The following is a 25,830-nucleotide window of genomic DNA, read 5'->3' as shown; positions in this document are numbered from 1 at the left end:
AAGTAATTAATTTTTATATTATTCTTTGATACGAACCTATAGAGAACGATAAAATGACAACACGTTAAAATACAAGTCGTATCCTTATTAAAGATGGACGCAGATATGATGAAAGGGTGAAAATTTACCGATTACTTATATCAAACCTTAAACTTTATGGATTCTAATTATGTTATATTAGATAACAAAGCTAAGCAAAGCGATCTTAAGCTGTGCCTTTTGTTGTAAACGGTGTACCAAGATATAATTGCATAATAATTACGGGAATTAGAGTTTAGGACAGTAGAGTTTAGCTTAATAATGGTTAAACTGTAGTATAACTAACTGAAAGTGATATAGTAACCAGGTAAAATATTGTTGATCATGATATTAGTAAATCTAGTCATTTGTTTGTACTGTTTTGTACTGTGCCCTAATATGAGTCTTTCGTGAGGTAAATAAAATGAAACATATTTCGGTTCCGAATAAATGTTTATTGGACAACTCGTGAAGCCGTTTAATACATCAACATTACTAATAAAATACAATAAATAATTAAATATTAATTTATGTTTAACTAACGTATGTTACACCAGCCCAACCTTACAGCTAAACATATAATCTCCATAAATTGTTTCTTAACTAGAAGGTGACACTTGTACGAATTTAGTAAAAGTAATTCTCAGTATCAAATTAACGTTAAAATTTTTCAAAAAGAGTTTACTTTTTTGCTGCAGGTAAAGTTAAATAATTAGCAGGAACTGATACCGCTAACAGAAGGTAAAGTAAATTATTCTGGATTAAAGATAAGGTAGTTTATCGTATAATACATGATGTCCCGGTGTCTAGGCCTCGTCTTCTGTCACGTTCTCTGAAAACACAAAAATACCATTACTTTATGAAACAGTACAATGGTGTTTGTGCATATCCATCATAACATGCATCTACCGAGACTACAAAACGGGTTCGAGTGCATCTTTCTAAATGAAACTAAAAAGGTGTCAACAGATAACTTACATAGAATAACACTCATACATTATGGATATATTTATATGTTCCTAGGCCCAATAAATTAGGGGTGAGTGCGGGGGTCGAGTAAAGCGATTGTTTTTCGCGCATCATTGGCGTTACATATTGAAACGATTTGACCCCAAGCTGCGAACTCCTCGGTGGGTCGCCCGAAGCCTGATCGCTCCATCTGTTTCACAAACGGGTGCTGAGCGCCCGATTACTCCCAAAGCCGAATCTAATACCGTCCTAATAGATTTCTACTAATCTCATTGTTAGCACAATGTACATTATTTATTTAATCCACATTAACGTATTCATTTAGGAACAACGTTCATTAGTTATTTTCTCTTCGACGTCACTAGGTACCCCGAGAATCCCTTTTCAAACGGGATAATTATAAAAACAAATTGTAATATCTCGTTAGCAATAGTATACACATCATATGTCTGTGTGCGGCTATTAACGAGTCACACATAGAAGGGTCGCTTCAGGCGAGTATGTAAACATTATCAAGCGCTGTCAGGCCTCATTAAGATCGTCAGGGAGCCGCTCATTCGGTTGGAACCATTATGTGAACGATTCTAAGACGTGTTGTTTCGGCATGAGCCCATCTAATTCTGAATGGTTACTATGTATATATTTAAGTTTTATTATCATTATGGGTAAGCAAAGTTTTATAGGTTTGCTCGTTTTTCGTATGTTTTGTGCAAAGATTTATATTGGATTCAAATGCTGTTTCGTACCTACTTAATTCAGCATTAAGACAACAACCATTGAATATTTACTATTCAATAAATGATTATTTGCGTGAGACACTGTAATTGATATAAATTTAATAAAGTATGATATGTACGATACAGATAATATAAGAATTGACTTTGACTAATAATGTAAAAAGTAAAATTCCTTAAAACAAATTTGCGCGCTATTGTGTATGGCAGAATATGCGAACGATTTACGATTGTACCACTTATTATGATATTCTTGCAATAAATAAATTATTATTATAATATAATCCCGTAATCTTAGTATTCCTTAACAGGTCCACTGTAGCTTCCAAAGCGGTAAACTGCGATATATTATATAAGAATCTACTGGTAAATGCAAATGATGCTATTTTACTCATAAAACAGAAAGCTTTGGCTCAACTCCGGCTTATTTTCATTACAATTAACGTCACTTCCAGTGCTTAGAATTTGGGACGAGCACTTTGATTTATGAAAGTAAAATATTTTATACGGAAAGAGAAATATGGGATCATTACCATAACAATACGAATAGCATTATCGGGCCTTTTAATTACTAATGACATTGTATCGTGAGCCATTGCGAGTGAAAACATTGCGTTTTATTGAAGTTACATTAAAGGTATAATTATCCAGTGCATTACATTCATCGTTCAGGCAAATAGGATGTTGCTGCCACATTTTAATGTTATTTACTATATACTTTTATACAATACTTCATTACTTAGACTGCTGACTTTTACAAATATTATGTAATATTTTCTACTAAGTATTACATTATTTTTCTTTTTTTTTCGACTGAGGCGCAAACTAGCTGCTGTGGTCGAAGAAGGATGAATGGAAGAATGACCAGCGCTGTGGAACAGTCTGCTCCTCAGCATAATGCTGAGCCAGGGCCAATTCCAACCGCAGCACACACACTTAAATCGTATCTTGTTCTTTAAAATAAAATAAAAATATCTTTCATTCTTTTTCACATTTTTTTTATTTTTGCTAACTCAAAGTAACTTAAGTTACTGTAAGACCCCATAATATTAAATCAATTTAAATGAATGTCTAAGAAGCTATCGCAGAATGTGTTTCACCCATGGTTATCCAAGGTAGTTTTTCCTTGAAAACTGTAAAATGCAAATTGTTTCTCAATCAATTATTGGAATACGGATGAGTAACAACAACAATGTTGCCGAATGTAATCATAATGAAATTTAAAAGAAATGAATAAAGTGGCCTAAAAATAATAGTCTTTAGAACCAGATAAATTCATAACTAGTATATGCAATCACAAAAACTTGAATTACTACTCTGCGTTACAAGTAATAATATAAACACACCAAAGTGTTGAAAATGAGGTTAATTGTGCTGTAAGTAAACTCTCGTGAGAGTAGATGTATGGAATGGTGAAGTGCCGAGGATCACGTGTTCGCCAGTTCGTCTGGCACCTGCCAGTCGGTGGTAACACTGATTGACTGCGCATTCATCCTTGGCACATGGCTGCTACATTCACACAAGTCCTGCTCTTCAGCTGTCTTGTACATATTACAGAAACTAAGGATTTGTTAGTTGCAATATTTTAAGGAATTGTTTTGGAATCATTTTTAATTATATTCTGTTTATTATTGTAGTGACCTTTCACTACAATGCACAAACACGTAATGACACATATCATTAATCGGCAAAAGTTTCTTTGTATTGGGATTGTCCATATCCAGATACCCGGCGCCTGTCAACATATCCAAAGCGCTTCTATTTATTTAGAATACATTTGATTTAACGTGCGGGCTTTTAAACTCTAATTGAATTCTGTAAAGAGGATCATGATTTTAAATTAATTATCCTTCGACACCCACCGGTTTGAACCGTCAGCTATATTTATAAGTAAACATGTTATATATATAGTCCTTGTGTGAGAATACAACGAGAAATACATTGATTAAAGAAAATGTGGTGGTGGGTGCTATTAGTGATGGGTGGGTTAGTGATGGTGCTATGAAACGTATCTCCCAGAAACCCAAAATAGGATTTACTAGGAGAAAGTGCTTGGTGCCGAAACGTTGCGAAATCTGATACACTAAGGCGATTGGCTAAGTGCGAGAGCATACTATTACGGGCAGTGCTAATTGCTAATCCTCTAAAGTCTCATCTAAATATGCAGTGGTGCAAATAGAGGCATAGATGCACTAGACAGTGGGGCTTAAGTGTTACCGTGGTCCTCGTGCGAGGGGGACATCGATCGTTTGCCCCACATGCCCCTCAGGTTCGTCCAGCCCGGCTCGCGCTTCCAGTAATATGCTCCTGAGATTCACTCGCAAGTTATACTTACTGTTACCATACAATATGGAGTTTATAGCAAATAGTTCGGTGTATCAACAAAGGTCCAGTCGCACCTATGAGACCGTTGAGTGGCGAGTTCAAATTTATTAAAGTTATCCTATATATATAGTATATAATTTAATGATAATATTTTATATTAAAGGGTTCAACTGCGAAATGTCTACGCTAAATAATAGCCGAGTAATTAATCTGAGATCGCAGCGAGTACGGGAATAAATCCCGGCTTTCATGCCGCTAATTTATCTTGACTGGGAAAACGAAACTTAACTTTCTTTCCTGCTTTTCTAACGAATTTCTTCAATATTGAACTCGGTCTACTTGATATATTATAAAGCAGATCATCGAAAACTTAGTAATTTTATTAACTGTGGTAAAGCGAGAGATGAAGATTTTTTTGCGTTTCTTTCGGAGCAACACTAGGGACCCGCAACTGTTCTGTTCTTAGACAAAGAAATAGAAGTCACAATTTATTAAAATACTACTCATACACTCATTCAGATAATAAAATAAAAATAATTCACCGTTGTTATAGTGCGCCTGCTTGACGGGTCGCTTGCCCCAGGCCCCGTGGAGAGAAGACCACGCTCGCTTCTCCGGCGCCTCCGATAGTCCTCGCTGGTCGGCTTCCAACTATTACATACAATATTAGAATCTTGCGTTTCAGAAAATATAAGTCAGTAATATGAAGAGTACCGGTTGTAGCTGCTGTAAGGGTAGGCCGCGATCAGTAATGAGTTCGTAGTCTTCATAGTCGGGCTCAGGTGACCGCTTGCCCCACGCCGCGTGCAAGTTAGCCCAGTTGTCCTGTCAAACAATACTAAGAGATTAGCTTAAGTCAAGAAGTGACATAGTAGGTTTAGCTAGCATTCGATTTAAGTGAAAGTGTGTTTGTAACTAAAGTAGGAAAAGGTATGCTTACAGGTGTCCGTTTGCCCCACGCAGAGCTCATGTCTTGCCAGCCACGCTTGCCCCACGCTGAGCTCATGTCTTGCCAGCCTCGCTTTCCCCAAGCAGTGTTAAGGTCTTGCCATGCTCGCTTTCCCCATGGGTGCTGCGACATATCCGTCCATGCCCGCTTGCCCCACGCTCCGTTTAGGTCTTGCCACCCTCTCTTACCCCACGCTGAGTTTAGATCCTGCCATCCTCTTTTCCCCCAGGCAGAGTTTAGATCTTGCCAACCCCTTTTGCCCCACGCGGTGTTGAGGTCTTGCCAGGCGCGTTTACCCCAGGCAGAATTGAGATCCTGCCACGCCCGCTTTCCCCAGGCAGAATTCAAGTCCTGCCATGCTCGCTTGCCCCACCCCCCCTGTAAACTTGTCCATGCTCGCTTGTCTTCGTCTGTTAATTGGATATCGTTGTCAGTCTGCTGGAGCAAAGTTGACAAATTATATAAAATATAGTTTAGTTTTATTATTTATTAATAGGTTTATGTAATGTTGTTTGCTTGTGGTCAGACAATAAATGAAATGAATAGCGCGTTATGTATTCGGTTACCGTCCGAGCTATAGCCGAGCCGGGGGCAATATCCATCAGATACGTCTTCGATTAAACCGAGATTATTGTATAATTAGAATGAAATTAGTTTAGCGGCGGTGTTGGAGCAAAGCTCTTTGAATTATATTGCGTACAAAAATCCTGGGAGCCGGCGACGCGTGAGCCGCTTCACAAGTTGTTCAATCAAATTGTTTTCGCGCGGAATCTTAATCAGTTTACTTTGCTGAGGTTTAAACACACTTTTCTAATAAATAAATGCCTCACGCTTTTTTTACTAACATTACCTCTCTATTATAGATAGTAAGTAACATTGACAAAGTAAAAGTTGGCTAATTGACCTACATTACTCAATGGTTAATATTTTAACGTCATATATTTACAGGCTGTCATCAAGTCATATGAATGGAGGGTGCGTATTTGAATGAATGAGGAGCCCAGAATTAGTCATAAATTACGATTTCTGAAGAGTGAAGAGGTGTAAGATGGTAGAAGAGAAATAGGCTACTAAGAGACGATCTCCAATCTGTTGGAGTGGGAGGAAAATTGTTTAACGACACTGATTTATTCGCGTTTTGCGTCGTGGTTGTGTATTCTGTGAATATTTTAATATCACCCGCTTTCTTACAACGCTTTTTATATAGCCGTTACGTGCTTTGAAAATAATTAAAGTATATTTTTTTGAATAGAAAATACAAACCGAACTAGCTTCTATTTCGATGAAGTAGTCATAATTTTTCTTATATTTTTGACAGCGTTAGAATTAAAGTCAAAATTATAATCGTACCGTTAAGATTTTTTAAAGCCAATACGTAAACGGTAATAGGTAAGGGCAGTACAATCACTCCACCAACCACCACTCCAAGTTAAGTTATTCTACGAGTTTTTATACTCGTCATTTAAAAATCACCGTTGTGTCTGTACTTTAGGCAATAATTTGCAAGACTAGAAATTGTATCGTTATCTTTAAAAGCACATGTATTATTTACTTTTTAAAAGTTTTTTGAAATTCGTTCGTATTAAACTACAGGATTGTATCAAAATAAATAGCGAGGAAACACAATATGTGTATATGTATCTGTGATGGGTGAGATTGATACATGAAGTCCGAATAATAATTAAAGCTTAAGAGGCCTATATAACAACAAAATTTCTCAAAACGGATTGCAAAAGATCTAACAACATAAAGTTAATAGTCATACTATGTTCGGATGTCGTTTTTAAATGATTTACTAATTTAGTTTTCAACATTTTGTGAAGAATATTATAATTTCGGATTCCCGGCTACATAGACAACAAAGGTTTTGTTGGCAGCTTTTGTGCTAAAAGATGTATTGTAATAGCGAATGGCCCGTGAAGTAAAGACAAGTTTGCTCATTCAGGTTCCGAAGGGTCATGCGTCTGACAGTAATTGTTTAAAACAAAAGTGACATTCGGTGGTCATGTTTGCCTATGATAATTGGATTGAAAGTATAATTATAAGCGTCTTTTGATGACATAAATTGTGGCTCGATCCTTTCGATTACCTGGGGTGGCGTGTCGTGAGACTCGGCGGCAGCGACGGCAAGCGTCGCAAGGACGGACAAACACAGCGCCGCCACACAGCGCATCTGTAACATTTGCAAACGTTTCATAAAACTTACATTCGAAAGTTTTTAAAAGATATATTCTATGAAGTCCGAGCAAATTATGAACCAGAATATTCTCTACCAAATGAATGTTTTTATCTGAAATTGCTTATTGAAATATAATTATTATGACAATGACAGAACGTATAATTTTGCATTTATAATTTACTCTTCCTGACAACAAAACAAAGAATTTAAACATTTTCAGGTTGTTTACGGCTTTCGGGTAAAGAATGTTAATTAGTAAAATGTTATCAGGATGTTCAGGATGCGAAATCCACATTTCTCAGCCCCTCCTTCATAGCTGACACATTCTAAAACTTATAAACAAAGAGAAAAGTTGGAGGAATGCATTTTAATACAAATTGCTTTATTACATTTAAAAGTAGTTGTTAAGCACTCAAAAAGAAATGAATATAGAAAATAAGGCTTTCAGGGTATAAAGAATGCTTTGTTGTACCAAGCTTTTGTTTTTGCAATTGAAAACAAATAAGATGCTTTAGAATTTCCTTTATGACGAAATGCGGAAATAGTTTTCCTCCTTATTTCTACATTCATAGTACTTTAAAGATAATTTAAAACACTTTGTTTGGACAGGGATGTTGGTAAAGCTGAAAGTAATTAAACGGAAGTGTTCGCCAGAGTTGGTTTGTAAATAAGAATTTCGGAATGCAAATCATTTCAACCGATCGGTGCTTCACTACGAGAATGTAAGTGTGTGCTCCTATTTCACCATGCCTCCTGCTGATAGAGGACAAGTCTTTGTTTTTTTTTTAATTAATGTTATTATTATTAATTACTTAATATGTCATGTGGAACATTGTGTAAAGGTTGCAGCTCCTTACAAACGTCGTGTAAAAAAAAGGCGATTAAAAAGAGTGGCGGAGAGTTTATTGCCAGTTCTTCTCTTCCGTTCTACGCCCTTGATTTGAGAACTGGCAGTAAATGTAAAATTAGAAGCATTACTATGTATTTCTTTACTGACGAATCATTAATGTACATTATGTTACCTATATGATTAAATGATTTTTTACTTTACTTACTTTACCTACGGCGTTATGTATCCAAAATATAAGTATACAAGACATATTTATTTAAAAGAGAATAAACGAACACGGCACGGTTTAATTCCCTAAGCCAATATTCTATAAAAAGCGCCAGCTGCACTATCCATTGTAAGTTGATCTGTTGCACTTCAATGGGATTACTTGAGGCCGTTGTCGTTGTCAAACGACTGGAACACGTGAGAGGTCAAGCTTTGATGGTCGTTACCTACGTGTCATGGAGTTGTTATTCTTCACAGTGAACGATACGATATCGCAATCAACACATTATTATTATTAATAGAGATACATTCAAAGATATAACGAGGAAGCAACCTAATACTTAAATATAAAGAACCGAAAAAATCCTGTAGGATACAGAGTCAAGCAGGTAAAAAGCATTGTTCGGGAGAAATGTCGTATATTGCGATATAAAAGCAGACTTACATTTTGTATTTATAGAGTGATATCGATCAGCCTCATACACATAAATCTCATAGGTATAAATATGTATCTGATGTAGGTTAAATCTGAAGATACCCCGATTGCGTCACAGGCCTTTTTATAGAGCCAACTTATTTGTTTACTTAGTTTTATTCCGCGGCGAAACGCTGTAGGTTGGATGTTTCAATTGAATTAGAATCCACACGGAGCCGAAACTGTTGGGACAGTCGCAAAAAAATCAAGTAATTAAAAAACGATTGTACAGATAAACTTCTTTTCAATTTTAAAAGCTAAAACCGAATCGTTTAATCCTTGCGGTTTCAATACATAGAGCAGAATTATAGAAACTATTAGGTAGTTTCTATATTTCTGCATATAATTTATATATATAATTTTAGTTTATTCTTCATACTGTTAATAAGTTTCGGCTAATCACTAATACTAAACTAATTTATTAACTAGTATTATTATAACATTTTAATAATAGTGTTGTATACAATTTGATAAAAGATTTTAGTAAAATTTCAATGAAAGCATCGCTCTGAACGTGACCTTCAATATTCATCAGTTGGCACATTAGCATTTCATTTAATGCTTTCAACGTCTACTATATATGAATGCAATATGTCGTAGTAAGAGCACATGATTTAGATTATATGAACCGTTCAAGTTGCCAGATCACGAAAAGGTTAACAGTTTTGCTCTTCATCCGACTGTTTTAGGTGATAGCTAGAGTAAAGTAGCTAATTGATGTTAATGACACGAGGAAGTCAATTTCTTTCTCTTGACTTCTATGCTGAGGGAGTTAGTCGTATAAAAATCCACGAATACATTTCTAACATTCCAGATCCAGAAATTCATCAAAGGGCTTCAATATGGAATGAAACTTGTACAACAACTCACAATTTAAGGCACAAAGCGAGCACCTCGTTTGTCCTCTACTCAAATTTGAAAGGACCCGCAAAGTTAATGACAATATTCAAAATCAGTACAGCTTTAATGAATCGTTTAATTTATTTTAGCTCAGTATTAACAACGTTTTTCGGAATAATTAAATTAAACTTACAAATACAGAAATTGAATTCTCAATAAATGACGTGATGAAGTGGCTAATAAATTACGAATAATTTCAACGTGTTGTATAATTATTAAATTAATTTATACGTCCAGCCAATTAAATGTTGTATTAATAATTACACAAAAAGTTATTAAATTAAGGAACAATATTCTCTTTACAAGGACTGATATAATAGAAATACAATTTTACTAATATTTTTACAGCATCTACGCCGTAGCCACGTAGCAAAGCGTAGCAATCGCTTTTTACTTAACGTTTTGTAATAGTATATTTTATTACGAGTGTGGAAGGCCTGTCATTGCAAAGGTGAGGGTTGGCAGTTCCGCACGTGTACTGAACAACTATTTTTAATACAGTTGCACGAAAATGAGCAATTAAATAAAGAACATTTTTGGAAAATGGCGCCAACCGTAAAAGAATATAAGCAGAGATTTTTTTTCATCCATTCTGGGTAGGCAAAGGGAACTATGCCCAAGTCTTCAGTAGAATTTTTTTATTGATATCAAATGAAATTAAATGAGATGAAATAATCCGGTCAAATTAGACTAAAAAATAGGGGTAAGGTTACAAAAATTCCCACTTGGCTGAATATTGGTAGGATTGTTCAATACACTATTGTAAAGTACATGCATTCCTTTGCATTTTGCCTAACGATATTTGTGAGTGTGGCAATGACGTTGGGGATTTTAATCATATATTCTTCGCCTGTACTCGACACGACCGTTCCGCTTTTATTTCCTCACTTTTATCCATTAAAATTCCTTTTCCTACTTCAATTTCTGTCCTTTTATCTAATATAAATATTGATGTATATAGAATTTTAGCCAGTTTTATTTTTCATAACAATATAAAATTATAAGCATTTATGTACTTATACAATAAATTTATCTGATCCTTTTCCAAATTCCGCTCCAATTTCTAATCCAATAAAATAACTATATAGTCTTTATGGTTGTTATGGATAATTTCTAGTATTTTTTCTATGGCTGGATGTGAAATCGAACACTCTTGTTTAGAGTTTCCATACTAATTTATATAATTACTTGCAAATATTTGTAGTAGTCTTTTGTTATTTTATTGGAAACTGGAAATGTATGTGCATTTCCTTGGTGGGAATTATAACAGATTTTGCCAGGTCAAGTGCTCACGAAAGGCGGAGAATTGGATCGATATCTATGAATTACTAAACATCTTCGATTAATTAAATAGTGCCTGCTACACATGGAGTATATTTTCAAAAGACAAAATAGATAGCTGTAGTAGGAGCATTACTGTATACTTTCATAGCCAGAACAAAATAAAGACTAGATGGACTAATGAGACACAAACAGCTACAACTTTAAATGAATGGTTCCTGTGAAATGTTGTAAATTATGCAAATATAGACATTTATTTTGTTTAAATGTATTATACTTTTAATCGGCTAAGTATAATTAAACTGTGCTAAATAGGACTCGATAAATTATAACGTCGGTTTAATAATAAACATTTAATTTCGATTAAGGTCTACGGGCAGGCTTAGCGGAGATTACGAGTTTGGGATGGTGGCTTTCTGTTTGGAGACCGCCTAACTTTGTATCGAAGCTTTGCTGCTGTGAGGCCGTAATCAACGTTTCATTTACTTCTTTTGGAGTGATTCATTATTTTTACATGACACTGTTCCTTTAGCTACATCAACAAACAGTTCAGTTAAACAGTAAGTAATCGACATAGACGTAATATGTATTTATAGGAATTAGATAAATGTTTAAATCTCACGTAACCGAGGATTATGAAAAAAACACAAGTAAATTATAAATAATGTTTATGAGTGTTTAATAGGGCAAACAGATTTAACTGCGCGCCTCGAGCCCGCTCTAACCTAATTTGCAGCGAGATTATTGCGAATTGCCGGAATTATATTTCTGGCTACGTTTCCATTTCGAGACATAACCCCTCGTCCGCTTCCCTTACTATTAAATCAATGAAAATTTCCTCTATCAATAAATACATCGTTGTTCTGAAGCGAGTAGTAGAATTTAATTTTTATAATAAATAAATTAAATAATTCTTCCGTTATAGAATTGTTACATGTAAGTCACGTTTTCGAACGAGTCTTACGTTCAAGTGTCTCACGCTTGTCGAGACGTCAGTGATTGAGGCATTCACGCATTATCGACAGCGCGTACGTGGCAAATACACAGTAATCGTGTCACGCGGTCTTTCAACACGCATCGGATTTGTCACGTTGTATAATGAGCGCTTATTACCATATTATCGGCGTATTTAATTAATAACGTTTTATCAAATTACCGTTAGTAGAGTAACGAATATCAGTTTATAAATCGATTAATTTAATTCGGTGTATGAGGAAATAGATTAAAATTAGTTTTCAGCCAAGTCGTATTTAGTGAACACTTAGATTTAAATAATAATCAAATAATAATAACAATTTATCGCAAGAATATCCTACAAAATGTGTAAGGTGGTAAATGTACCACCTTATGAATGCGTAATTTCGCATATTCTGCCGCACACAATGGCGCGCAAATTTGTCTTTAAAGGAATTTTACATTTTACATTTTTAGGCATATGAATTGGTCAGTTCTTATATTATTTGTATTCTACATATCATACGTTATTAAATAACAGTGTCTCACGCAAATAATCATTTATTGTATAATACATTTTTTTCAAAAGTAAAACACCAAGTCGATTTTTAAAGACTCTAGTCGGAAGATCTTTTAATTCTTTTGGTAAATTATTGTAAACCTTAATGGCCAAAGGGTGTTACAAAAGGTGTTTGAGAAAAAACCTACCAAAGGTATAGTTAGTATAGTTTTAAATGAGGACAGAACGACTGACTATCAAGTAGTTATTAAGACGATACTTAAAGTTTGGACGAGATCAGTTGACGGAGGATAATCTGCCCGTTGACTTTTCATTTGATCGGTTCAAATTAACTTGCGGTTTATTTGAAGTCAACTATCTAAAACCGTTTGGGGTTTATTATAAACTTGAGACTTCACGTAACTTAAGGCACTAAACAGACTTCGGTCGACAAATATTACAATAATTTTCAATCATCAAAACATTCAGATTATTCTTAATTATGATTTTGGGTCGGTCTCTGTCATACTTCACTCGCTTTCATGATTCCAAGCCATCATATATACGTATAGCGTAAGTAATCTCGAGGGGCTTGCAGATAAAGGAACCTATTATATAGTTATAGCTCTATATATATGTGTGTGTATAATGTATATATCTTTTTAAGTATATTTATATGCAGTTCCGAGTTTCGGTAATCGTCAACAGCTTTTAGTAGCTGCAATCGAAGATTGGCTAAGCTTCGTATAATTTGTTGGCGGCGATGTAATCAAATAAAAATAGGTGCTGCTTCACAGATTACCATAAGTCTTATCTATAATGCCAAGAAAAGCCAAGTGATGGTGTTTGAGTCGGGGAGGAGGAGACAAAATGTGCCGACAGTTACTATTAACAACAGTGTTTTACAGCGAGTTAGTAAGTTTAAATACCTTGGGCACGTCCTACTCCCCAACCTCAAAGATAATGGCGATATAGTTAGAGCAAAATATATGCTGGCTCGTAGGTTTGTACGTTGTTCTCATGACGTAAAAGTCACATTATTCAGAGCATATTGCACTAGCTTCTTCACGTGCAGCCTATGGGCCAGTTTCACTCGACAAACATACAACTCGCTTCGGGTGCAGTATAATAAAAAACGCATTTAGGGTGTTGCTGGGGTTGCCTCGCTTCTGCAGCGCATCAGGAATGTTTGCAGAGGCGCGGGTGGATTGCTTTTTCGCCACTATGCGAAAGCGGTGCGCGTCTTTGGTGCGCCGGGTGCGGGGCAGCTCCAGCAACATCTTACGGATGATAGTCGAGAGAATGGAGTGCCCCTATTTACGACACTGCTCCGACATCTCCGCAGGGCTTTGTACCTAATAGTTTTTGTTTACCTACTTTTTTCTTCTTTTTACTTATTCTACTAACATAGATCTTAAGAAACTATTGTTACTAACTTACTAATCAATCAATGGACTGTATTTGTCTGATGAATAAAATTATTATTATTATAAAATTTCGGAGCCGTGCCTTACTATTTAGTGGTAGAAATTGAAAACTTATAAGGAAACTGTATAGTAGCCTTAAAAAACTTTTAAATGTTCGTCTGATCATATTCGTTTCATATTTTTTTAAATTCTTGGTGATATGCTGTTCAGTCTTACTGGCTGCATAAATTAAACGGCTGAAACGGCATTCGGAGTTTGTAGTTGTAGTTAACCATATGTAGTCATGTTTTATAAGTTATTGGAATGCTTCAATCTCTTAATCTCCATCAACAGCGTATTGGCGCGGGTGAGGGTGAGGGCCGGCGAGGGAAGGAAGGGGAAAGGCGCCGTTATTAAACTGTCACGTCGTTAACCGTCCTCTTGGTGTCTGTATCGCCAATCTTTCATTAAAAACTCTGTCGTGGCCATTTTTCATTTTAATCAAAAATTGCTTGTATAATAGCATTAAAATAAACGTAAAGTAAAACGCTTTGTCCTCTTATGTGGCCATTTAGTAAGTCTATATTGTATTCACATTCAAAATTCAACGTAAAACAGTAACACATTATTATAAAGAACGCTAAAACCCAAACGATCACTGAGCACTTTTTAATAGAAAATTGTTTGAAAAGAGCCCGGGAGTCCAAAGAATGTCACGTGTCATTTAATTAGCATTAAATAATAATTAATTTCATAATTCATCATATCAATATGTCCTGAGTTCCACCCCTTTAAAAATAATAGTTGACAGGCAGAAAAGAGTGATTTGACTAAATGAGACGTAGTAACCTAGTATACTCCAAGTCCCGGGCATAAAGGGGATTTGGGAGTTTATACAAATTCAGAAAAAATCAAATTCATCTAAAAGAGCAGTTATATTATTTTTTCAACCAATATTTCGAATCTACTTCTAATAATGGTAAACTTTATTCGTAACAAAATTTATTTGCCTCAGTTGGTAGTGAGTTGGTATATATTTAGATTTGTGATTCGACATTTAAAGAAGGAAAGTATCTCATAAGGGTTCGCGCTTCGTGGGCTTCAGTAACGAGAAAACTTGACAATCCACTGCCTCTGTCGAAGCTTCCGTTCTCACACCTACACAACTTAAATCTTCAACATACATAGATTTCACTTATCTATCTAGTAGGTCTCCCAAAAATACAGCACACCATACATAGAATGAAGCGAGTAGAACGCAAAATACTAGCAGTTAATATTGGTGTTCGGTAATGTAAATAAGAACAGGCACTGTTGGAAGGTTGCGGTTTTAAATAACAAAGTTTTGCCGTTTTGTCTGCACAATATAATTACAAAAACTCATCAATCACGATACACGATTCATGGCGCTTCAACTTGTTCAACACTGGTTAGCACTTTTAAACATAAATACATTTACACACACATACCAAGAGTGTTAGTTATCTGTGTATATAAATATAGTTAGTTATGTGACGTAAGTGAGAAAGGTCGTGTTAATTCATCTTAAGGTTGTGTAAAGTTTTTGTCCTATTTGGGCAAATAAGCGGCGAAACGGTTTGTGTAGCTTTTCGAAAAACATTACGATGTCATCCTTTAAGTTGTAAGCAGCTTATAAATTGCGAAAGAGTAAATAAAAGTGTGCGGCGAGCTCATTAGTTGCTCATTACGGACAGATATAACGTTTTTACCAACAATATTACGAGAGTCGTGTCAAAGCGACTTTGAGAGGAAATGGAAAACTTTTGCATAAAAAAATGTGGTGTCCTATTTTAGGACGGTTCTGAGGTTGTATAATATTTGTATTTACGAGTTGCGAGTACAGCTCGTGATGCACGACGCAAGATCTGCATGCGGGTTTGTTAAAAAGCTTTTTGTTCTATTCGGTGCAAATATTTTATGTTAAAGCACCCACAGAGCTCACAGCTAACGCTCTAAGGCCCTTTCTCCACTGCTCCGGTTCGGCGTCGGATACCGGAATGAGTCATGAGAAAAATATCGGATGGCCGGATTGCGCTCCTCCACTATATCCGATCCAACAATAATCGATTCTTGTATATTTATCATGCAACACCTATATTAACTATAACCCATATACTTTATTTTATTAATAAAACGTTCTAAATTCTGAATATTTTGTTGCCCTGGCAAGTTTATTACTTTTTTAACAATCTTAAAATATTATAAATAGTTCACTAATACTTTGGTATAAACATATAAATAAATAGCAACATAATTTGGTTTGGTCCAGGTTATCCAGATTCTTTCAAATTAAACAAACTATAAATAAACCTGTGAATAATAATTTATAACCTCTTGGATACTCGACCGATAAAACACCGCGTTCCGATCTAGCAAGTTATCGGATCGTTAAAAACCGGATGCCGGAGTCGTGGAGAAGTACGTAAGTACTGTTGTGAGTTTCTAAATCGGATCGGTAATAAACGTTTGCCGGACCGGAGCAGTGGAGAAACGGCCTAAAAAGAGAACATATTGAATAACGAACGTCATATACACAATAATATGTATATCATGTAAAAGTATACTTTTCTAAACTTGACATGTGACTACGTACATACTCCGTGTTTCTTCAAATATTTTTCTTAGGTCATAAAAAATATAGTAAAATAATATTATGTCTATAAAAAGCTGAAATATTAACACTTTCTCAGAAGCACATTCGTTTCACTCTTCGCCTTTAAGCATATGTAGTTGACTTTTACTTTGAATATTCGAGTAGCTGTCTCAAATAGATAAGCGTACGGATGAGGAACCAGTTGCCTCCCGAATTATTCAAGTGTTCTCATTGTCCTGGTATTGTAATGCAACGAGAGGTTAAATTAATAAATATTTTTTATTATCTGATTATTATATATAGTGACATCACCTTGTGGGAGGACAATTTTTTATGTAGTGTAATTATTTAAGAGATCTAGTCAAAACAATAACGTAAAAAAGCAGTGTAGAAATAATATAATAATTTTTAAACGTAATATAAAATTAAAATGAACAAAAAAATTTTATAAGTCAATTTTATATGTTGTCGATTCAGGTAGTACTTGAATGCATGGATTTAAAACGATATAGTACCGGTAACAGATGGCCACTTGTTTTATTTGGCCTATATTGTGCACTGTGCACGCGAAATGGCGAAAATACAAAAATAAAAATGGCAAAATGTTAGCCTATAGCTAACTGTCGAGACTTAGTTAATGTTTACTGCCCACGAGGGTTCAGAATAATTTGTGTTTTTTCAATCAACACAAAATGCCGTTAAAAAGGATTTACTGCTGATGCAGAACAAATATGTTTTGCGTGGAATGAAACATGGCGACATGTTTGGCTTGTAAACTCTAAATTAATTTGGAAGTTGAAGCTGGTTGGGGAATCAAAAAACTTCAATTTCACCTTTTTTATCCACTTCCGCTGATTTACGTTCTGCATAGGGTACGGGTTCCGAAGTATTTTCCATTCGCGTGTAATAACCAAAATAGTATATTTTTATGTTTTGGAGATTGACATAGTTTTTGATCGACAAGTCGAGAAATGCCATATTATTATTATTACATGGTAGCGATCTAATAAAATAAAGATCAACTTTGAAACCTTAAAATTTATAAATTTCAAATATTCATAATAAATCTTTAATATGAATATTTGAAATTGTTTTGCATATAAAAAGCCCAGACCACTAAAGCTATCTGTGAACCGACCCTTGACTTCATATACTTACATGAAAATGTGAGAGGAAATGAAGTATAAATAAAAAGAAAGTAGGCGATCACATTTGTACATAAGTTTGCCGGAAACGGAAGCAGCCGCACTAAGGCCTTGAGTTCATTGTTACTTATTTAAGCTCGATACTTCTTGCTTTATTGTATTGTATATGGAGCCGAAAAAGATCCAGGAAATTAAATTACATTTGCGTGTTAATTTACTTTAGAAAAGCAAACATTCCTACGCACCCTGACCAGAGACAAATTGTTTTGTTCCCGAAGGGTAAAAACAATTAATTGCTTACATAATATGATTGTCTATGGCAGATTCAATTGATAATCTTAATCGCCACAATATAATTATATTCAACATGTTAAATGAGCTTACCTTGGCGAGTGATTATTTATTCTAAGGGTCTGTTTCACAATGTATGGATAAAGTACCAAATAGCTATGCAACACATAAATTATTTGGAAGATAAATTGTGCTATTTGACACTTCATCGGACTCATAACTTTTGATGGATTTTATGTGACGAATAGCGCTATCTGACAGTCGTGAAACGCAACATTAGTGTTTATCCTACCAATAAGTAATAAATAGCTAATTTGGAACTTATCCGGACATTGTGAAACAGATCCTAAAGGTAATATAACTCAACGAGCAGTTTTGCATTATAACCAAACTTTATATCACAAAAAGAGGAGTAAACCGGTTACTAAGGTGTTGTATATTGGTGTTTGACGATACAATTTGTACAGCGAAAAGGACCTATTATCATTGATGGAAAGGTTTACTTTTAGAAAAAGGTATAAGTACTATAACTCTTCAACATACTACGCCTGATTACACTACAAAGGCTCTTAATAAATTTTGATAAAATTCAACAATAGCGTGATATTGAGATTGCTTGGTAGTTCCTTGTTGCAACACATAGTATTATGTGATTCGTTACGTTTCAGTATAACTCCAGTCGCACATAATTTTCTCCATAAGAGACGAATAAATTAATTTCATTTTTAAACTAATTATTATACTAGATATACTCTAGGAGCACAGCGATGGCTTTTATATTACCAAACTGAGATTACGTTACATTTAAATCAACTGTATTTGCCAAAATTGCCTAATACCGCTATAATTGCACTTTAGAGCAGGGTGTTTGACCCATCATCTGACCCGCATCGTTAAGGCACTTCAACGAGTGTATATATAATACGTGATTGATATAAACCGTGTTAACATTAGCTATTATTTAGAGAATAAACAGGGCAAAGTATTGGTGGGAAACGTGCGCGTATATAATCCGTGATGTCGGTCGACGGACACGGCGCTTTGTTTGTTGCACCTGTCTCTGTATGCACTCAGAGAACACCGACTTCAATATGAACGCTTAAATAATGCTAAACTTGGCTAAAATATTATATCCATTGGTTATAATTATGGAATGTATAGGTAATTTTTTTTGGCATTGCTTGCTGCTGCTATTTTAATTAAAACATATATTCGTAGTGTTTCAATCGTCAGTAATACATCCTAGTATTGCAAACAGTAGGACACACTTACAATAAGTATAAAGAAATCTGTAAAACGTTGTTTCGCAGTGCCAGACTCAATGACAATTTATTGAAAATTTGAGAAGTAATTTTGAGGAGAAAATTAATGTAGCTTTATTGAGAGAGAAGTACCTCTCAAAAATACTTGATAATCAAGGTGTCAATTTGTATTTGTTGTGATCTTTCTTTGTTAATTAATTCCCCATTGTTTGGTAGAGTATTTGTAATCGAATTAACTTCTTATTCTAATTATATTTATCACTCTAATATATAATATGTTTTTACAAAGTAATTAATTTGAGTAGATTTAGTTTATTGTGTTAATTAAAAAATGAGTTCAAAATAATTACCTCAAGGCTAAACAATTTTATGGAAATAGTGGGAGAGATTAATGGGTGTAACTGTGAAATGACCGGCTTCAGCTATCTATTTGAGAGCGAGCCAGGCGCTTCCGAGATTATTAAAAACTGGGATTTAAAATGTTAATATTCCGAAATTTCCCCTCACTTTCAAGTTTCGAACGGTAAACTCTTAATGAGTTTTGGTTGTGTGATTCATAGCATTCTGTGTATATATATACATACATACATATTCATAGAATTTTTATACGTATTATTGTAATACGTAGACATTTATTTTTTCTTTAAATAAAGGTCAGCCAACTTATATACTTAAATATTTAACTTGGCACTTTAAGAAATAGGCTGATCACCTTCTATTCTAGACTATTAAGAAACAAATTATCTAGAAACAGATAAAAAAACAAAAATCTGAGACCCAGACCAAAAAGGTACTAGGATCACTGTTTTTTTGTTTTAATATTGATAGTAGTGAAATAGCTTGTAGAACAGCAGATAAAATTAAAAATGTATTTACTTAATGTCACAATGCCAATAAATAATTTATGATTGGCGACGGAAAAATATAACTGTACGAAGTACGATTGCCAAACTCCCGAAAACAAAGAAAAATAAAAGGTAATGAAAATATTCATCGAATGTGAAAAGTGACATGTGTAACATATACTCCTCGGTTGAATATTCCCGAGCACATCATACATACATCTCAATCAATTATTAATCGCACGAAACATCATTCATATAATATCTTGCAAGACCTGAAAGACTTAAGTAACGCCACGAATTTGTTTCTTGTTTTTTCGAAAATTCCTAACAGCTACAGTAATGTGTGCGTCACGTTTATTGAAAATATAATTTAGAAATTAGTAGTTGAAACCTGATTATGAATAAATTATACCAACAAAGGAGACAATCGTGTATAAAGTAGCTGGGTTCGGTATCTTGGGACACTTCGCCCGGTGCTTATTTATGGCGGACCGGCAGAAGCAGGTATCCGAGATAAGGAGCTCAGATTGCTCTGGACGTTTCAAATATTATAATATACGACCATACGACGTATAAACCCATTAGATTGTGCAACCCTTAGTAGTACAGTACTATACATTACTCATAACTTGGAAGAAATAAGCACACACACAACAATAGCGGGAACGAAACAAATTAGACGATTGAATTAAAGAAGAACTATTAAAACTAACGACCGTAGTTAATTGCGACCGCGTTTATAAAAACCCACCGGCCATTCACGGGAATAATAAAAATCTAGTTAAACAAACAACGGGCTCAGGAATCAATTTACAATAAAAATTAAACAAAGCTATTTCCATACAAATGACGCCAGATGGCGGGAGGTGGCTTCAATTAGTGACCGGATTTTAAATTAATACTTTCGGTTTACGGATTTATGTGGCTCAGACCGAATAGGTACCATTTAATTGTAGTTTTTAAAATAAATTCATAATTTACATAAATTATTACAAACTTTAACTTGTATTAAGAAACCGAGAGGGGTAATAAGGTGAATATCAATAATAATTCCATACACATGACTTAAATTATATATATCGTATTCACATTAAAAACAATAGTAATAATGACCAATTATTATTAGCAGATAAATAACAACATTATCAATAATTGTGGGTGATATCAGTAAATATTGAGAGTTGATCATTGCAATTGATAAAACTGTACGTAAGAAAAAATACTAAGATCGAATGAAGAGCATAGAATGCGCCGACTATTACTTAGAATTAACACCCAAATGTTATGTTGACGGTAGCAATCGATCACTAGAATAAAGAGAGAATCAAGTAAGAAATATTACGTAGGGGTTGCTATTGAATGTCTGTGCAACGGAGTGAAGATAGAATTACTTTTGTATCAAACATTTCTTAATATATTTGTACCTTGTTTAATGTAAATATAATGTTGTTTGTTAACTCATTGGGCCGTGGTGTCTGTTAGGAGCTTTCCTCAACAAAAATGATAATATGTCAATCAAATGTTCTCTTATATATTATATCTCGTTTTGGGTTACATTTTATTTCAATATTCGATACAACTTGATAAGGTCGTTATTGACTCGAGAAACGTCCGACAGATATTAAGACCTTATTACAAGCTCAAAGACCCAACGTCTCTATTTGCTCTGATTATATTTGAATTATGCCAACAAATTGAAATAACAAGAACAATTACGCTGCCAATATTTCAGTTGAATCAATCTCCGGCGGGAGATTATTGATCTGCTGTCATTAATACTTCGCAATCTCTTGATATTCATCTATAATAATTATTCTCTTTCCTTTTTTGTTTAGAATACCCATCGTTTAATAATTTTCTAGATTAGTTTCTTAAATATTAGAGCGTACAGCATTGGTAAGATCTGAATGATATCATCGTAGAATAGTTTCTCTGTATTATGATTTACACAATAATTAAGCAATTTCATGCAAGAAGTGACGCGTGACGCGTATCTGTTTGAATAATTTGACGAGAACTGCAAACCTCTGGGACGTTTCGAACTAATTAACAACCATTGTTATAGCACCGAATTGTCTCAAGAAATCTAAGCCCAACGAGTATCGACGCTGTTGTTAAATAGTGTGAGCTGTTGCAAAAAAAATCCTGAATACAATTTATGTTGAAAGAACATCTTATATAAAGAAATTGTATCTATCGCTGTACTCGAAAATACTAGCCTCGGTTATCGTCACACTACGTTTTAATATTTCGTAGACTGGCAGGTGATTTTGTTCGTCTACCACGGTTGATAGATTGCTTAACCTTTTATGGTAAGGTTTTCAACGTCACTTTGGAAATTCGTCAGCCGTTGATAGTCCTTAAACAAATGAGCAGAGAAACAATATCGACGCAAAGTAGGCTCTAAACTCAACTACTGTTCGAGAACACAATACGCCATTGCTGTTTTTAAGTGCTAACAATTTATCCCGAAACAAAGGCAATAGGGATACGGGGCACTGTACATACTCTAATACATTGGCACCGCGAGGGTAACCTCTTCGGAAGATTTCTTAACGGATTAAATATTTAAGACAACTTCATTGTCTGCAAAATTAAACAGATCAAGTAAGTCGATACTTTACCGCGTACCTTTAATAAACCTTATAAGAAATAGTGTACGAATGCCCGTTTAAAGACAAGTAATAGTTAAGTTTTTAACTAAATTGCACGTTTATTGATGAAAATCAATGGTAATTATGAAACACAGTAGCAACATCTTAACATATGACGTAGTCAGTGTAAGCTAAAGTTATTTGTAGACATTTCACACATCTCTGTAGACCCCTCGTAGATGTCTGCTACGCAGTTATTCTGTTTGCTCAGACGCCCGATATCGAAATTGTTCTATATTGGAAGTCTACTTTACATTCTAATCTCAATCAGTTCTGCTCAATCTTCAAGACTTTCAGAAGGGCACAGGACGTAAAATACCTTTATCGCAGTTTGAGAAACTGACAACCTATTACTAACACTAATTTTCATTAAGTGAAATCGATTTGTAATAAATAAATAAATCGTTTATTTGCAAAGAAAGTGGTACATTCAGATTGAATGATTATAAAAAATAGGCATGCAAATGTCATATTAATTACATAAAAGCACCTCGCCTTTAAAAATTTAATTACCTTCCCCTTGAAAGCATGTACTGCGACAGTGATATAAGTGATATGATAAAAAAATTGAGATATTGGTCTGTAAGTGAGATTGACAAGGAGTCAAGCTGATTATCTTTTGTTTAAAGAAACAGACTTTCAAAGGCTGACACCTATAGCAACTTCGTTTTCCGATTGATCGTCATTATCGATAACCTCTTTATTTATTAAAATCTTAACCACTTCGTGCCTTCTCCATGGCTGGCGGGGTCATTTAAATATCGTAATCGTATATTATAAATAACTGTCCCATAATTTAAGGCTTCCAAGAATTGTTAGAATTGGCTTTTATTACGTTTTCTTCGATATTAAGCGGCCCGTCTTATGATTTGTTTTATGAAAAGTTATTTACTCATATATTTTCCTATTTATAGCGTATAATTTTACTCCTCCTCCTATTTTAAATAAAAAACGGTAAACTTTACGTCATTCTGTATTTTATGAAATTTCATTTCACGCGATTAATTTTTTTTAGTAGTCCGGTTTTTTATTAGACTGCGTATTCGTTGCCAACGAACTACTGCTCAATACGAGAAAGAAGTATTTGTGACTAGTTTTACTACCGTTGGTATTGTTCATTTAATTGCTAATGATTAAAAGAAAAACGTGATCATAACTAAATGAATATTGTATATACTACTACTTTTGTAATTCGTTCTTTGACTATCCATTGTCTCACGCATTCAATAAGAAGCCTTTAAAAGGTGGCTTCCAAGATAAACTCGGTTCCTAAGAACAACTTAAACAAAAGCACTTGTAGGCTTCGATAAAACTTTACTGAGAGTACATCTTTCAATTCATCTTTTCTTTCCGAATTGCACATTTTAAATATTATTTGTTTATAGGAGTTATAGAGAAATCGATAATATACTGAATATATGGGACTTACAATCCGGGTTAATTTGAAACTGTTGGCTAATGTAATTTTCAGTTAACAAAACTAAATTGAAATATTAAAATTACTGAAATATGTAGTTGCAAAAACCTATTTTCGATGGTCTGATATTTTGCGAAATTTACGTTATTTTACGTGGAGTTGTTGTGTGAACAAGCTTTGAATTGGAGTAGAATGTTTTTATCGAATAATTTTGTAGGAGTGTTTTTCAGAGCTACTTACCGTTGTACTTCGGAGCAAACTTTGCGACATCAGGCAGCACGTTCTTGCCTGTAGTGCGACGTGGACTGGTGCCCTTTCAGGCTGAAATGGTTTATATACTCGTTGGCTCCTCGAATCCGATGGGCGGCGCCAACCAGCGCATGGCACCTCTGGCTCCGCCCATTTTTATAAAATCATGTGACGTCATCGATGATCTCTAGATATTTTTAGTTCATCAAGGTCAAAAGGTTACAGGTGCCATCCCGCAGAAAACGTAAACCTTTACCTCGATAAGATTTGGAAGCTATATGTGCACGTGTAAGGGTATGTTAGTGACAAACGTGTAAGATTTCGCACAGGTTTAAATAAATCTGAATCGGCCACAAAAGAGATTATTCCTGGGCGAGGCGAGAAATCATTTTAACCTCTGTCGTGAAAATTATAAATAATACTTACTAGATATTTTGACGGCAAAGCCTATTAATAGAATAGATCCCAGGACCTTGGTTACAAGAGCTTTCTGTTTGTATCTAATGGACTGACTCTGCAATTGTCAGTAAAAATAAACAAAACATGTTGACTTAGTTTAGGCTAGGCTATAAGCTTGTTATCACTTCGCTAGATTTTTAATTAATTTGTAATAGATATGGCTACAAATTGATTCACCTAAGTATATGTATCGCCATCAAGCATTCGTTCTTCGTTTAAGGATTTTACTTTTTATGTACGCAATTAACACTTACTAGTATAATGACAGGAATCGTTCTGTGAAGAAACCGTCAATATCTCAAACCCAAAACGTCGAGGAAGTGTGTCAGTCTGAACACCTTGTGAAATTCAGTCGGTCGTAGATTTTAAAGTGTTCCTAAACTCAACCTCTTAGATTTTATAGAAAAACGACAAATTGAAATTTTCCATACGTTAAGAAATAAAGTAATAACAGTTTAATGTGACAGTCCATAAAGAGCGATAATTGTTGGCAAACTGTTAACGGGCGTGTACTCGTAAACTTCTCAAGAAACTCGTAAACTCCACTCAGCAATCGTCACCATCTCCTTTATCACCTACAATTGATAATTAATTTAATCTATCGAAGGTTTATTATCTCAATTTAGTTTATTTAAGAAGCTTTTACTGTCTTTACATGAAGCACTAAATTCTTTTAACATACAAGTGTAATATAATAATACAATACAATTAAAATTATTTACCCAAAACTATGTATTATAAATGTAAAAGTTTCACAAATTGGATCTTGTCTTCCTTGAAGGAAATCACAGAGGATAATTTACAGGCAACATCTATATTAAAAGAGTTGACCCAAATCGTCGCATTTGTCTGAAAGGTGAGTTGACACTCAAGTGCGTGATGGAGTAAAAGTTTCTATTTGGGTCATTTGGTCGCAGAGTATCCGTAGCACTGATCTGATTACAGTTTTTTTAGCTCATTAGAAGTTAAACTTAATACAGTCATAGTCTTAGCCATATTGCCAATCGTTTATTCGTGGATATTGCACTCAAAAGACGTTGAATATGTCGACTTAAAACAATCTTTTTAGGTTACTATTCGGCTTGGATAGAAGAGATACTGGAAAACAATAGAAACTACGAATGCCAATAATAATTTATTTGATATCC

At 34.5% G+C, this 25,830-nt stretch overlaps 1 protein-coding gene across 3 annotated transcripts; it reads right to left on the bottom strand.

Moving 5' to 3' along the window:
- Positions 1 to 452: 452 nt before the first annotated feature.
- LOC125056852 (prothoracicostatic peptides-like) lies at positions 453 to 24,317 on the bottom strand. 3 transcript variants are annotated; one of them, XM_047660165.1, is made up of 7 exons: positions 24,215 to 24,317; positions 7,085 to 7,168; positions 4,987 to 5,433; positions 4,761 to 4,871; positions 4,589 to 4,697; positions 3,939 to 4,028; positions 453 to 850 (listed from the first exon to the last, which is right to left on the bottom strand). In XM_047660165.1, the coding sequence occupies exons 1-7, from the start codon at positions 24,242 to 24,244 to the stop codon at positions 825 to 827; spliced, it is 897 nt and encodes a 298-aa protein (XP_047516121.1). In that variant the 5' UTR covers positions 24,245 to 24,317; the 3' UTR covers positions 453 to 824. The 3 variants fall into 3 exon arrangements, with proteins under 3 accessions (XP_047516121.1, XP_047516122.1, XP_047516123.1); XM_047660166.1 differs by having other exon boundaries at positions 4,987 to 5,430; XM_047660167.1 differs by lacking the exon at positions 3,939 to 4,028.
- Positions 24,318 to 25,830: the final 1,513 nt, after the last annotated feature.

Source organism: Pieris napi, chromosome 15 (genome assembly GCF_905475465.1).
Source record: "Pieris napi chromosome 15, ilPieNapi1.2, whole genome shotgun sequence".
Taxonomy (NCBI): Eukaryota; Metazoa; Arthropoda; class Insecta; order Lepidoptera; family Pieridae; genus Pieris; species Pieris napi.
Note: the sequence above shows the minus strand (reverse complement) of the source record. Positions and strands in the feature narration are given on the sequence as shown.

Bases quoted from the DNA above. Each gene is read 5' to 3' on its own strand.
- LOC125056852 (XM_047660165.1), bottom strand. From the start codon at position 24,244: ATGTCGCAAAGTTTGCTCCGAAGTACAACG. The intron at 7,169-24,214 runs GTAAGTAGCTCT...CAAATGTTACAG, and splicing joins GTTTGCTCCGAAGTACAACG to ATGCGCTGTGTGGCGGCGCT. The intron at 4,029-4,588 runs GTGAATTATTTT...AGTGAATCTCAG, and splicing joins GCAGGCGCACTATAACAACG to GAGCATATTACTGGAAGCGC.